This window comes from Lonchura striata, chromosome 6, assembly GCF_046129695.1.
Source record: "Lonchura striata isolate bLonStr1 chromosome 6, bLonStr1.mat, whole genome shotgun sequence".
Lineage (NCBI taxonomy): Eukaryota > Metazoa > Chordata > Aves > Passeriformes > Estrildidae > Lonchura > Lonchura striata.
The window spans coordinates 48,891,377-48,906,005 of NC_134608.1; the positions used below are offsets into that span (position 1 = coordinate 48,891,377).

The 14,629-nt window shown below is 39.0% G+C and overlaps 1 protein-coding gene across 3 annotated transcripts in view; it reads left to right on the forward strand.

Annotated features, from left to right (window-relative positions):
- Positions 1-14,629, forward strand: part of ABCC8 (ATP binding cassette subfamily C member 8) — a 74,052-nt gene that overhangs the window by 29,481 nt on the left and 29,942 nt on the right. For all 3 annotated transcript variants that reach the window (XM_021525620.2, XM_021525621.2, XM_077784273.1), the window contains exons 11-18: positions 1,340-1,380; positions 1,678-1,823; positions 5,889-5,994; positions 6,215-6,325; positions 8,211-8,286; positions 8,377-8,482; positions 12,718-12,753; positions 14,267-14,302. In XM_021525620.2, the coding sequence (XP_021381295.1) occupies positions 1,340-1,380; positions 1,678-1,823; positions 5,889-5,994; positions 6,215-6,325; positions 8,211-8,286; positions 8,377-8,482; positions 12,718-12,753; positions 14,267-14,302 (658 nt within the window). The remainder of the gene's footprint in view (positions 1-1,339; positions 1,381-1,677; positions 1,824-5,888; positions 5,995-6,214; positions 6,326-8,210; positions 8,287-8,376; positions 8,483-12,717; positions 12,754-14,266; positions 14,303-14,629) is intronic.

Here is a 14,629-nt window from a genome sequence, read left to right on the forward strand (position 1 = left end):
CAAACCATGAAAGTGTGAAATAGATTGTAGAGATAGTAGATACTAGTGTAGTATGTCACATGGGCGAGAAATTTAGGTTTTAGGTTTTTTAGTATGTTATAGATGGGTTCAAGATAGAGGATATAGGGTGTTGTCTTGAGTTTCTTTCTTCTTGGGTTTGGGTGGTATCTTGTAATTGGGTAGAAAAATCTGCATTGTGGGTCTTTAGGGGTCAGTTATTAGGTTAGAAAGGAAAATAATTTAGGTGTCACTTCTTAATTGGGTAGCTTAGTTTTTGATTAGACTTAAAAAAGACTTTGCAGCATGAGGTTGTTGGCCATTTTTGTGCTGTTTTCGTGCATGCAAGGTCTGGGAGCAGACAGTGTGCTGAAGTTTTGATAAGATAACAATAAACAGAAGCTGAAGACCAAAAAAGTCCAATGAGTCTCTCGTTCCTGACACAGAACTGCTCCAGGAGGGTCTCCCCTGCCAGGGGAGCCCCCAGGGAGTTGCCCGACTTGGTGCCCACGAACTCACACCTGGGTTGATAAAAAGTGTGAGAACTGGTCAGGAAGTAGAACCATTAAAAAGACACGAGAAGCTGCTTTGTGTTCCATCACAGAAAGAATATTTTTCTCAGAAAAATACGTTTTTGTTGTTTTTTTTTCCAGGGGTGAGGTGTAAACTATGCATTTCTAGACTTTAATAAATGTTAGTCTTTCAAAGCTGAAGCTTTTATTTTGTAATTATACACTTTAACATACTTATACTTTTAAATTCTCTGACAAGGAATCAGAGCTATGTGCAATAACTCAGCTATTTTATATAAGCATGAGTACAGAATTTAGGAATATGTTAGAGGATTCATTAAAGCTCATCTAAACATAAGTAGGAGAAATATCTGACACTATATAGAGTCCTTCAGGGGTTTATGCCGAGAAAAGGGTGACCAAACAGTCAACCAGAGGAGTCAATGAGACTTCAATTCAGATTAAGTAACTGGGGAGAGCTTTTCCTGTTTCAACATGGCTATATCTGAGAGAAGAAAAGGACAGGCACATTTGAAACACCAAAGTGTCTAGCCTTTTTCTGTTACACCTGTACTGATGCCTGAGTTCTATTTTAGCTCTAGAGTCTATATTCTTCCTCTGTGTAGTTTACTTACATGAAATAAAGTTGAGTGAAGGCCAAAATGAAAAGGTGATGATTAAATAATATCTTCAGGTTGTGACAGAGGGGACAGACATGCAAGGTAAGAGCATAGAAAACACCATTATAAAGCAGTGCTAGTAGTATTTTAGCATTTAGCATGTCTGAATAAAAATTGTTTCTAAATGTTCCTGTGTGTTTTCCTTCACAGTCTTTATGAATGCAGCAATACCAATTGCAGCTGTGCTTATAGTAAGTATGGACTTTTTAAATAGTGTTAATTATGAGTGCATTTTCAAGTATAAGTGATGTCGAATTGGGGAAGGGGAAGAACAGGATGCAAACCTGCTGCACATTTACAGTTCCTCTGGTAGAGAATGGAAAATGCCCACTTGGCTTCTGAAACTAGAAGCAGCCCAGAGCATGCAGCACTGCCCCAAACTGTTAAGGGAGTATGAATTCAGATTCTGTGAATGAAATGCTTGTGAAATATGAAGTCTTTTCCTTCTTTATGGCAATGCACTGATGGTGATGTTTGTCTCTTTGTAGACATTTGTTGTCCATGCTCATCTGACAAGAAAGGCTGACTTCTCCCCATCAGTGGCATTTGCCTCCCTCTCCCTGTTTCATATCCTTGTGTCTCCGTTGTTCCTGCTCTCAAGTGTGGTTAGATCCACTGTCAAAGCATTAGTAAGGTGAGAACTGTAAAATTTATATCTACCACCTACCCAATTTCAGAGAATGTGTCCATTGCTCATTTTACAACTTCAGGTTTAGGAATACCATGGTGATTATTTATCTGTTCTTGTAAACTGCTTCCCAACTTTTTTTCCCCTCCATCAAGCATGTAGAAGGGTGAAAGGTAATCACAGCAGGACATAGGTTTCAGCATTTATCTCCTGTTTTTGTCTGTTGGGGCAGAGTTAGACTGGAACAAGCCAACAAAAAACCTTAAAAATCACTTCTAAGAGTCACAGTAAGTTAATGACCAAGTGTTTTATCCAGCCTTGATGAATTTTTAGTTTCTGTTGAGCATGTTAGTTTGGGTGTTCAAAAGCTAACCAAGTAACAACCAGTAGAATTGCTGTTTCACTGGGGATTTTAGTATCAACAGATTAAGTGTAAAAACCTTCTAATGCTTTTTCTTATGCAGTGTAACTCTACCTAACTGATAGGGGAAGCAGAGCTTGGGTTTCCTTCTTTATTAGGACAATTTTGGCCTCCAATGGAGCTGTCTGCCAAGTTTGTTTAAACTATGGGATGGATACTGGCCACCAGCCCTTGCTTAATTGCCTTTGTGTTGCTTTGGAGATGGAAGGGAGACTGCAGCACAAGGCTGAGATTGCCTTCAGTGTTTGAAAATTCCCTGACAGTGCAAAGTCACAGCTGTGTCCTCTCTCCTAAGGAGTGTGAAATCTGAGAGCATCAGCAGCTGGCAGGAAATGTTTTGCAGCCACTGTGGTAGTCCCTAGAGCCATGGCAAATTGTCATGCAAAGATTACAGCCAGCAGAGTGCCTGGGAGCCCACATTGACACTGCCTATTACCCACAGGCATTTATTTTAGCTTGTCTAAGGATTTCTTTGCAAATGAATTGTGCCTGTTAATGCCACAGGAACAATTTGAGAGCGATTAGTATCAGCCAAGTATTAATTATTGCTAGCTGGGAGTTCTTCATGGGTTATTCTGGAGATACCTTTTTGTTGGCAGGCTGTTGCCCTGCCATTTGTGGTGCAGACAAGAATCAAACTCTGAAACAAAGCTGACATCATCCTTGCCTTCCTGGCTGGCTGTATCACCCAGGTAGTGTTCCAGAGTGCATTGCTCCATAGTGCTGCTGGTGCTGCTCTCTCTATTCATCCTTCAGAAGAATACTTTGGAACCATGTGCCAGATATTTTCAAGCCACACAAAGATGTGCTTGCTGAAATAGTCGAGTAAATGTTGAAAAGCAGACAGTCAAGTTTGCACCAATTGATCACAGCTATTGTTTGCTTGCTGCAACTGTGTCCTACTGTTAGACCTTCCTGCTTATAAGTAGCTGGTCAGGCAAAACTTGGCAGATTTGTATTTCAGCTTTTTTAGGCTGAGATAGTCTGACTGATTTTAGCATGTGTGCAAAGGCAGCTTCTCCTGGAGTGACAGAAAGGGTGCAGAAGATGATCCAGCAGTGAAACCAGCATGTAAAGGCTAGTAAGAGAATGTTATTGGCTTTGCTTCCCAGGCACTCCACAAACCCTGCTCTGTTAGTATTGGCTACAGTCTTTGATGCTCGATGCTATCAAGGACAATATTGATCAATAACTTTGTCAATATCTTTAATTGTTGCACACTGCCCAATTGCAAAGCATCCCCATGGATGGCCATTGACACACTCAGAACCACTGTGTGACTGACAGATTCAAAGCTTCTGTTCCATGTAGGACCCCTGAAAATATTCCAAGTTATGGGCTTGGGTGTCTGCTTCTGAGAGCAGCAACTGTTAAAAGTCTTTAGGAAGGCGACAAATCTGATACTTCTTTGTACAGTGGTGCTTTGGAGATTTTTTTAATATGTGGAGTGTTTCTGCCACTGAAAATTAAAACTGAAGAGTCAATGGATGCATTTCTTCAATGTGAGTCTTCGCGGACAAAGGGTGCAGTGTACCATTTTCAGTTGGCAAAGGTTAAGCAGCAAGAGTGGTATTATGTATCTTATGGGGTTTAATATCAAACCATCTTTCCAGTGAGCTGTGCAAATAACTGTGTTTTAATCAATATGTCCTTTCTGTAGCTTAAAAATAAGTTCCCCTCTGGAGATACTGGAATACTCAAATTGTGCTGTCAGCAAGAGCTCTGCAGAGAACGTCCTTTTTCTATTCTTTAAGAGTTTAGAACAGTCTGGCATCCTAAAGTAAGAGCTGTTGCTGCTAACACAAGATTTTCCCACAGTTCTATTGTGTTTCTTCAGTAATTGTCTCAGGAGCAATAATTCCAGAATTGCAGGGAATTGGTAAAAGGTTTGCAGTGAGTACAGACACCTGGATACACAACTAGGAAATAAAGTCAAATTGTTGGGTGGCTTAATAGAGACACTCTTGTTTGGATATGCATGGTCTGAGAATGTTTGCTGTCTTCTTTTCCTACCCCTTTAGACCCTGGAGCAGATACATGGGGGACTTCTCTGTCTGTTCCTTCTTCACAGCAATTTCTCAAATATCAGTGTAATTTTCATGCAGAGAATATAGATGCAGCTGCATATTAAATCCATATAGGCAGCATCTAAACCATCATTTGATCCATTTAAAGACATTTGAAATTTTATTTTAAATGTTTGGTTCACTGAACAAAAAGGTTGCCCTGTTTTCCAGAGCTTTGTGCAAATAAATATTAATATCTCTAGCAATGGAGCTTCTAAACACTTCCTTTGAGATATAAGATCTTCCCATTAAAAGATGAAAATTGTTATTATTCCTCTTATTGCATCCTAAGCAGTTATTTTCCCCCTTTTTGTTGTTTAGATTGTAGTACCTGCTCTAGCTAAATTCCCTCCACTGAATCCACTAAGAGATTCACTGATCTGAGTCCCCAGCTGCCATTAGCAATCAGGCAGGTTGACAGAAAACCTCTAGAACCATTCCTCTCCTAGGGAGCCCCAGGGTGACTTTGATCTCTGCTTGGAGGACAAGTTTTAGCTGTGCAGGGAGTCTGCTTCAGGCAGTGCTGTAATTCCTGGATCCAATGTTTTGGTACCAGTGGGGCATCTCACAAGGTTCTTAGAAGAAACTAAGTCTCCTTCTAAAGAAGAAATCCCTGGTAGTGAAATGCAAAATAAATCGTGGCAGGTGAATTCTTATTTTATAAGACTGGCATTGTAACAGATCACCACATTTCACAATGCTTCAGTTTTTCCTCTTTCTCCCCAGTTAGCCTAGGGCTAAACATTGAAATCAATTTTTTCAGCTCTTGTCCATAAATTTATTTTTAGGCCTTCTGGCACTTTATTTTGAAGACTTCTTTCCAGTTCATTGAGCTTCTTTGATGTTGAGTTCATTATTCAATTCAATTCTTTCACAAATTTCATTTGCTGTTCCTGTGAGTAGATTAGACATACATTTTATAAAGTCAGGTACAGAGATAAAATTGATGCCCTGACCTGTTAAATGTCTTAATAAAGCCACATTATCTCTCAGCTAATTCAATCTTAAAGCAGCTAGTGAAAATTCTATGCTTTCTTCTTTGTTGCTGGTTGTCAGGATTCCTTTTATATCTCATCTGTTGAATACTATTCTGTTAATGTATATTCCTTTATCTAGTTACCATATGCACATCATATTTCTCCAGCTCATGGTATACAGCTTCTATAAAACTGTTCAATAGGACTGACTGGGCCAAACTCGATCAGCATAATTGACAATAATTCTACTTGGCTGAGTAGCTTCAAAACAAGACACAGAAGTTGTAGCCCTTCTGTGTCCCACAAATGCCTGAAAAACCCTTTGTGTGAGATCTCTCTGGTGGTGTCGGAAGAGAGCACAACATGAGGAACATCTGCACAAACTGTTAAAATATCACTGTTAATAGGCAACAGGACAAGCTTTGAAAGCTTCCTTGGGTAACTTCCCATTACATGTTTTCATACACCTGTAACAAAACAAGAATAAACAAACTGTGCAGCAGGCAGCACCTGAAGTGCAAGAAGGGATACCCTGTAGTAAACATTGCAGTGAAAAAAGTTTTGCTTCCAAGGTTGAGGTGTCATTGTGGGGTTTTTTCCCTTTCAGTGTGCAGAAATTGAGTGAATTCCTGTCAAGTGAAGAAATTGGAGAAGAGCATGATAAATCTTCAGAGCTAAGAAGTGCAGATAATCACAGCAAGTACCAAGCAGTAGTGAGTAAAGCTGTCTCATTGCCGGTGAAGTGGCTGCAGTCGTTTGTACCCAGAATAAATTTTTCACTTCTCCATTTCCTACTGATTATTTCCTGCGATTGCAAAACCTCTCTTTTAATATTCTGAACTGTATCGTTCACACTATGGTTGTTAGGGTTTGGGGCATTTTACTGATGCTGCCACAATTAGTGCTTATTTCTGTCTCTCTGATTTTGCACAGCCACTCAAGGTTGTGAACCGCAAGAGGCCTGCCAGGGAGGACTGGAACAATTACAGCTCTCACATGAGAAGACCCATTAACATCACAGAAGCAGATGATTTTTGTGTAAAGGTGATAAGAAGGTCACTCTAATAACACTTATATTAGCTCACTAATAGTCACTTTTGTACTCTGATGAGTTTCAAGTTCAAGACCCAGCATGTGGTGTGAACTGTCAGACACTTGTGCATTTGTCAGAGATTAACCTCCACCTTTCTTGTACCTGTCTTCCTTTTTAAGAATTAACTACTAATCTCTAGGTTGTAATTAATTGCAGTTATTCCTCTAGATTTCACCCAGCCATTTGCTATTTCAAATGTTTAAGTCATTAGCCCTGTTCTCAGGTCTCAAATTTTTAACTCAGAACAGCCAAAGTTGAAAGGAACCTCAAAAGATCATCTGACCCAACCTTTTATATATGACAGACTCTTTCTTCCAGTTCCAGAGTCTGTATAGAATAATAGGATGGAGAAAAGCGAAAATAATTTGTTCTAGACATTCCCAAAATAATGTCATCGTGGATATTGCCTTCCTATTTTGGAATTCCTAGTAGCCTTTCCCCAGATGAAATTAAAAACTAACTCCCAAAAACCAAACTTGTCTAAAGAAAAAAAATTACAATTGCCCATGCCACTTTGAAGACTGATGCTCTTGATTTGTTGTGGAAATGGCCAGAAGTAATAAAAATTCTGGTGGTTGTTATAGTGATGAAGCTGTTTATTTAGGGAGCCTGCTAATACATTTGCCTTTCCAGCAAAAGAGGATGAATAATTCAGTTTCATGGGACTAAGTAGGACAACTGGTAATGCTTTCAGGGTTCTTTTTATACATGCTGAATTGATTCAGGATCCTTCTTGAACAAACTTCCAGGAAAATAAGAGGAATATTTGAAAGAGGGTTTTGGGGGCAATGTTGGGTCAAAAGACTGCCTAGAGTGACAATAGTGTCACAAAGAGGAGGCCAGTGCAGTAACATCTGTAAGGCTTGAATGGAAATCCAGGCCCAGGGATAATTTTTGGCTCCATCTGCTGATACCACTGTTACCTGGGTCAGGGAATTTGTGCAGGCACTGTCTGTCTGCACCTCATTGCCCAGGAAGGGACATTAGTTGAGAGAGGTTCCTCTGGCTGCCTTTAGTAATCTGGAGGAGGAACACCATGCTTGCTTTTACTCAAGATGGGAGTATCAACTTTTCTCAAGGATGTGATAAAAGTGTCCCCTTCCACTCTTCTTAGATGAAAAATTGTTGTACCTTGCATAACTGAAAGGTTTTGAAGGCTTTAGTGGCTCTGAAAAAGTGAGAGAAGAGGGTCCTCTATAAATGTAGCCTCTTAAAATTTTCTTCCATTCCTTGTTTCTCATAGTATCCATGGAAATCTCCATTTAATGTCTGAACAGGCTTTGTTTCCTGGTTTTAGTCTTTTTCAATGAAAGTATTTCTGTATCTAGCAAAACCTAGATTATCTGAGAAACATGTCAGAAATACAAAGGAAAATTCTGTAATGGGCAGCAACATCCAGTTTCATGGAAGGTTCTGCAGGTCTGCTTGGAATTTGGGTGGTGTAATTGCTGTATAAGCTGCACTGTGTCTCAAGTGACATTAAGGGCTCTGCAGAGAGAAAATTGGGCATGACTCTAATTGTGTTATAATCATTTCACGTATTACATGTACCCACCTTACAGACAACAGAACAAGAGACACTCCAAATGGCAAGTTTTTTTCCCTCATGAATTCTCAATAATTTTCTAATAGTCTAATAGTGCTTGTTTGAGTTCAGAGGTTTCTGCCCATCAAAGTACTGTCCTTTACAAAGTCAGTCAGTTGAAGATCTGTTTCCTGCATTGGGAAAAGGGTAACTCTGTTCCTGTGCTCAGTGTAATGAAAAAGTGCCTCTGATGTTGGGGGGAAAAGGTGACCTCTAAATCCGGGTTTCTGTTTCTCTCCATATTGTTTTAGATCACAAATGGATTTTTTACTTGGACACCTGAAGGTCCTCCAGCATTATCTAATATTGATATCCGAATCCCTCAAGGTACAAAATTACATCAGATACGCAGAATAAGATATTTTTCTAACCTTAGTTGGTAAATCCTAATCTTATGTATACATTCCACCCTCACAGGCCAGCTAACAATGATTGTAGGACAGGTGGGCTGTGGTAAGTCATCTCTCTTGCTGGCCATACTTGGTGAGATGCAGAAGATCTCTGGGAACATATCCTGGACCAGGTAGGGGCATTTAATTTAAAATTCTAATTTAATTTAAAAATTCCACTTGACTAGAGTGGTAATGCAGAAAAAGCCCAAAATCTCTCTTGGGATCTTGTGGAGTCAAAGATTTTCTAGATACACAGTCAAGATACAAACCTTGCCCTAAGATCAGAAAGAATCCCCAGCTAGGGTCAAACAAGCTGCTTATTCCATTCATAGGAATGGACAACCACTCTTGGGCATTCTGCACTCCAGCAGCATAACATGAGTGAAACTGTAACTAATTTGGAATTAGAATTAATGAGCTTGAGGTGTTGTGCAGCTACAGAATGGTATTTCACTTTCAGGTCTGAGCTGGTGTCTTTGTATGGACCTCTAAAGAGGTACTGGCTCACTAGGAGCAGTGCCTGGCTCAGATGTGTGCTCCATCCCAGCACCAGGCTAATGCCTGAGAATTTGAAGCTTGTCTTTCAAGTGGCAGTGACCTCAGTGTTGTCCCCAGTGCATCCTGCCTGATCTGACAGGAGTGAGTCAGCCCTGTCCTTCCCTCCTTTCCCAAGGGGACACAGCACCTGGACTCTGATAGCCACTTAGAGATTCCACTCATGCCTGACTTTGGTATTGGCCTTGAAAGGAGGGAAAAAATTGTTCTGAACTCCAGCAGCTTCTTTTGGGGTTTGTTCTCTTGATCCTCAGGCAAGGTGACAGCTGGTAAAATATATTGCAGCTCCTGTTTATGGTTTGCAGCAAATTCCTGCCATCTCTAATACACAGTTTGATCAATGTATGTGAACATTTTTGGCCTGACTTCCTACCTATACAGTCTGCACTTTGCCCTTTGTGCTATGATTATTTGTAGGTAAAGCTCAACGAATTGCAGAAGTACCTAGAGAAACAATTAATTTTATTTCCAATTGGTTGGGAATGAAGAAAAAACAGGCTACCTATAAATCAAATCTACACAATCTACACACTCTGATGGACAGAGGGTCATTGTTATGCAATGGATTCTGCAGCGATTTTGTGGAAGAGTTCTCTGAATTCCTTGAGTGTTTGTCAGGAGATATGATTTATATCCAGCCTTCATGTGTAAGCCAGTCACACTACTACTCAGAATTGCACGTGCTTTTATAGCTATTGTACAAGGAAGGAAGGTTGTCTATAGGTGGGGGAAATGAAATATAAAAAGATGACTGTTTCAGCTAGTGAACACAAATAATGAATACAAGCCAAAGTTCCAGAATGTGGTGATCTGTCCATGAGAATATACTTCCATAAGCAGAAAATCAGACTGTGGTGAAGAACCATACAGAATCCCTATAGCCTTATTAGGTGAACCAATTCCATTTCAGCAAGGCTGTAATTTTTTACAGATGACATAACATGATTAAGAAGTATAATTTGAATGTCTGATGCTAAACTAAAGCAAATGACATGATGTTTCTGATCAGAAACTGTGCTGTGTTTTTAAATAGCACTTGTTTAAAGTATGTTCTTCACAACAGTGGAAAGGTCAGGATGGTTTTCATGTCTTCTATATGTGCCAAAGTATCACAAGGTGCAATTCAGTTGTTATCACATTTGCTGTGCTATCTGTTAGATATGTAGAAAGGGACTTGTGGCTGAAACAATCTGAGCACTGTAAGTGCTGGCTGCACTGGGACAGATTAGGTGTTGTCTCATCTTTCAGGGCTGCTGCCATGTGCACTGGTCTATTCAGAGTGATGGATGCAGCCAGTGTGGGCTGCACACCTGTGTTGTAAAGCTGTCAGATGAAAGCTCCCTTAATTTGATAAGAAAATACTAATGCCTGACCAGGAACATGCAACCTTATCCCAGGTTCAAGGAGAGTAATCTTAACAAGTAATCACCAGGGCTCATAGCCTCAGCTCAGGCAATGAAAAGTGTCACCAGAATCACTTAAGTTCCTTGTTACAGCCCTTTCTTTGGGAATGCTTGGTTTTAGTCATTCATGTTGCAGAATAGACCTGAATTAGTTCATCCAAATTTCCTTCCCCTTCCCTTCCTCCAAGGTCATAGCTATGAAGATGAAGGATGTATCCTGCTGACATGTCACTCAGTGCTCAGGAAATCTGGATGCTATTCCTGGCCCTTCCCTTGGTCTAGTGGATAGCAAGTTATTTCCCTACTCTTTGCCTCCATGCTTTATGGATAAAACAGGATTAACTCTGTGTCATTTTTGTTTGTTTCTTACAAAAATTCTTTCAAACCCCTTATAAGTAATGTAGTTTATTCCTGGGCTAAGAGGGAGATAATCAGAAGTGAACCATGGCTCATTTGTGATATTTTTGTTGTTTTGCAGTTTGTGTCCAGAAGATTCAGCTCAAATTAATTCCTCTTGTTCAAAGCAGCTTGAGAGCATCTCAGTATAACTATTTTATAATATGGCTAGGGATTTAACTAAAATAGAGAAATCATTATTTATGTTCTGTGCAGGTGGTAAATGGTAATGATTTGACCTGTTATTGAGTAAATAATTATAGTATATGCCATGCTAATTTCTTCTGGGCAGTATCTCACTTTTAATAGTCCCAATTCAAGTCTAGTTGGAGTAAATAATACCAGAAAACTGACCTAATGTTGCTCAAACAAATGTGTTGCTCAAACATAATTATGTCATTTGTTTTAAACAGGACATACAGTTTTGCATGTGAATCTTGAGTCCTTATAATGTGAAGGAAAATAGGGATTTAGGGTTGTTAACAGTAGGTTTTTATCTTAGTGTGGAGTTGACTAATTAAAATTTTTAAAAAAATTTTAAAAATTAAATTTAAAAAAATTAAAGTTGTTTTTATGCCTAGAAAGTAATTTTTTAAATATGTGTTTACTGGAGTTTTCAGAAACACCCAAGTATTTAATTTTATTTAAGTGAGAAATCAAAATCTGAAGGCTTGAAAATCTCAGTAGGCTCATCTTTGCATCGTTACACATCTCAAATACCTTGACAAATTAGATGTAGACCTCATTATCAAACATATGTTACTTTGGCATTTCAGCCCTGGTAGGAGATCAAGGCATCCTTAATTGCCAAGAGAATGCAGGAAAAGGGGGAAAGAAGGGATAGGACAAGTGTGGGAAAGTTGGTTGAAAAATTTGAGCTAAAACTCCAAATGGAGAATCATTGTTTTCCTGCTACAGAGCAGAAACAAAGATCAGGGAATTGATATGCAATTGGTTCAGGGTCTTTGTGTTGTGCAGGGAAGGGCTGGAAAAGGTATTTTCTATTTCAGCCTATCACTAGTTCCTGTAAAGAATGTGTTTCTAGTTAACGATATGTAACAGGCTCATGGGTTTTTGGAGACTGGACCACTGAGTTCACATGGTCACTAAAGACCAGTGGAAGTGTGAGTTTACTGTGGAAAAGCTCTGTTCAGTACACAGACCTTTGGTGTAAAGGTACTGGTGGCTGGCTGGTGCTCTCAAATTGTACAGTAATATTATTTAAATATGGCCATTGCTTATTATGCATAAATTTTATGAAAGTGTCTCAAATCAACTTTTTAATCTGCAGGTATAGTTATCTCTCCTGGATATTTATAAGCAAATTGTGTTGGCACAAACTTAATGAGACTGCCTCTTTAAAGCATCACAGACTTTATTCCTCCTTGATTTTGTTTATATCATTTGACACACAGATTTTTCATTCTTTTGAATGGAACGGAATTTAGCATCAGTAATATGTATGCCCAGTCATCCTGTCAAAACAACTCTGAACATCTTTGTGCACGTTCAAAAATAGCAAAACCAAAACCTGTCTACATTTACAAAAGCACATCAACCCAAGGATAGGGCTGACACAGGACACAGCATGTGGCAACTGAAGGTGGGATTTGGGGTTTACAGTAACCCATTATATGCTATAAAGATGCACTTACTGCCATGGAAAATTATCACAAATTATCATTTTGTTTTCCCAGAAAATGAACTTTTTATAATGGAACTGCATTCTTGTCACAGCAGCACTTCTCAGTTCTGCTAGCACCTCCAGGACAGGGTGGAGGTGAATTTAGTTGAGTCAAATTAATGTTTATAAGGTAAAAAAGGGTCACCAAATCTTTTTGCCTGATGAAATCAAGTCAGTTTGTGTAGAAGGAACAGATGCTGCACTGCAGCCCTGTGATAAGTAATGTTTACAGCCTGTGCACTAAGTGGAATTTAGTAGTTTTTCTTTCTAGGGCAGATTGCATGTGCTCACTTAAGTAAACAGTCTTTGCTTTTTATTTTTGATGCAGCTGCACTTCTGACAGTGAGACGGGGGAAGATTTCAGGTATGGTATTATGTGCAATTATTGGTTTTTCTGCTAAATTGATTGCAGTAGAGAAAAACAAAGGTTTCTAAAATCTGTGCTTAAGATATAGAGTCAGAATTCTGAACATCAGTAAAATTTTAACTGCACTATTTAAGGATGCAATTTTTAAATGCACTTATGCAAGTTATGAAAATAAGAGTTGGATTTCTGTTATGAAAGCTTTTCCATTTGGAGATTTTGAAAATTGTATCCTGATATGTCTTTGAAAATCTTTCTCTAAAGATCTGAACCAGATTATGCTACACTTTGAAAAATGGTATTAAGCATTTAAAGGTCTCATTTATTAAAGCAAATTCTCCCCATTACCTTTCTCTTCATTTTTTCACATCCTGTCATAAGTTTGTTTTCTCACCTACCATTCTTCAGGCACACAGAGAAGTGTAGAGACTAAGAGATTAGTCCATCTGTTCACAAAGAAATTATTTTTACCTGATTAACACAGCTCCCAGATTTTGGGAATATCTACCAAATCAGCTAAGAACAAAGCTTTCTGACTTTGGGGCACAAACCTCCAGAGTGGTAAACCTTGTAAAAGTGATGATCCTGTTCCTGCTGGACTCAGTGAGAACTTTCTTGATTAAATCAGCAGTGTCATATGGCCTTCCTTACCTTGACTTAGGCTAAATTCTGTGGCTTTTACTGACCAGAATATTTTCTTGGTTCTGTGATTCTCCAACTATTCCCCTGCCTTTTCTTTAGATTTGCCAGCTTCTTCTCTCCCATTTACTTTATTTCTCAGACTTGTTGCCTGGTTGTCAGACTGAGTCCTGCAAAACTGCTGCTCCCATCCATGTGTAGTGTAAGAGGAACATTTATGTACCTCATGCCTAAGCCTCATGGTAAAGGATGCTTTGAAATCTTACAGTCCTTTCTGTGTTCAGAGAGACTGAAGTTTCCGGGCCAAGTTAAAGGCAAACCATTTGAACCCATTAAAGCACAAGAGAAGTATGATCAGAATCAGTCTCATGTTTGAAACTGGTATGGAAATGGATGGGGAAGAGTGAGATAACATGCACAACAGTATGGCAGGAATATTAAAAAGTAGGAAAGAATATTAGACTGGATGAAACAATTACCTACATTATCATATGTTCTGGGAATCCTAGTTGGTTAAGTGCTGTAAGAATACCTACGGTGGTTTTGTTGCACTAACGTCTTGTAGACCAATTTTGGTATTCTTCCAAATACCCAAGAGTATTTTGGGTCAAAGTCTTTTGAGGTCTTGAGCATTTACTCATAGGTGTTGAAGGCTTTCTACAAGGTTGTTTAGCACTTCTCCAAACTGAAGCTTTAACTATACCCTTTTTAGGTCAATATCATGTAGCACAGAATTTTAGCATAAAAAGATCTTTATTTCTGTTATGCAGTCATTTTGGTGTATTTTTAATTATAGCATAGTGATATTACTTTGTGTTATTATATGCACTGTCTGAAATATTTTTTTTTAAACCCTTGTGTTTGTTTTCTACAGCCCAGAGAAAGAATGTCCTGTTGACATGGAAGTCAGGTACAACATTTTAAAAACTAATGGGAAGCTCCAGAGGTCTCTTCCAACCTCAGCCATTCTGTGACTTGGTGAACATTGTTCAGCAGTCTCTGCATTTAGTGAGTTTAATATTCCCCCTTAGAAGATGAACAGGATGTCTCTGTATGCAGCTACTGCAAGATCTAAAACAAAAACAAACGGGTGACCCTTGAAGTTTAATAATGGCAGAAAGATTTCTTCCTGAATGCTCAGGACTGGCAATACCAGAATGCTCAAATACTTTCCATCAATAACATATTTTTTGCATGTGCAGTTACAATACAGCACAGTACACATTTATCTCGTATC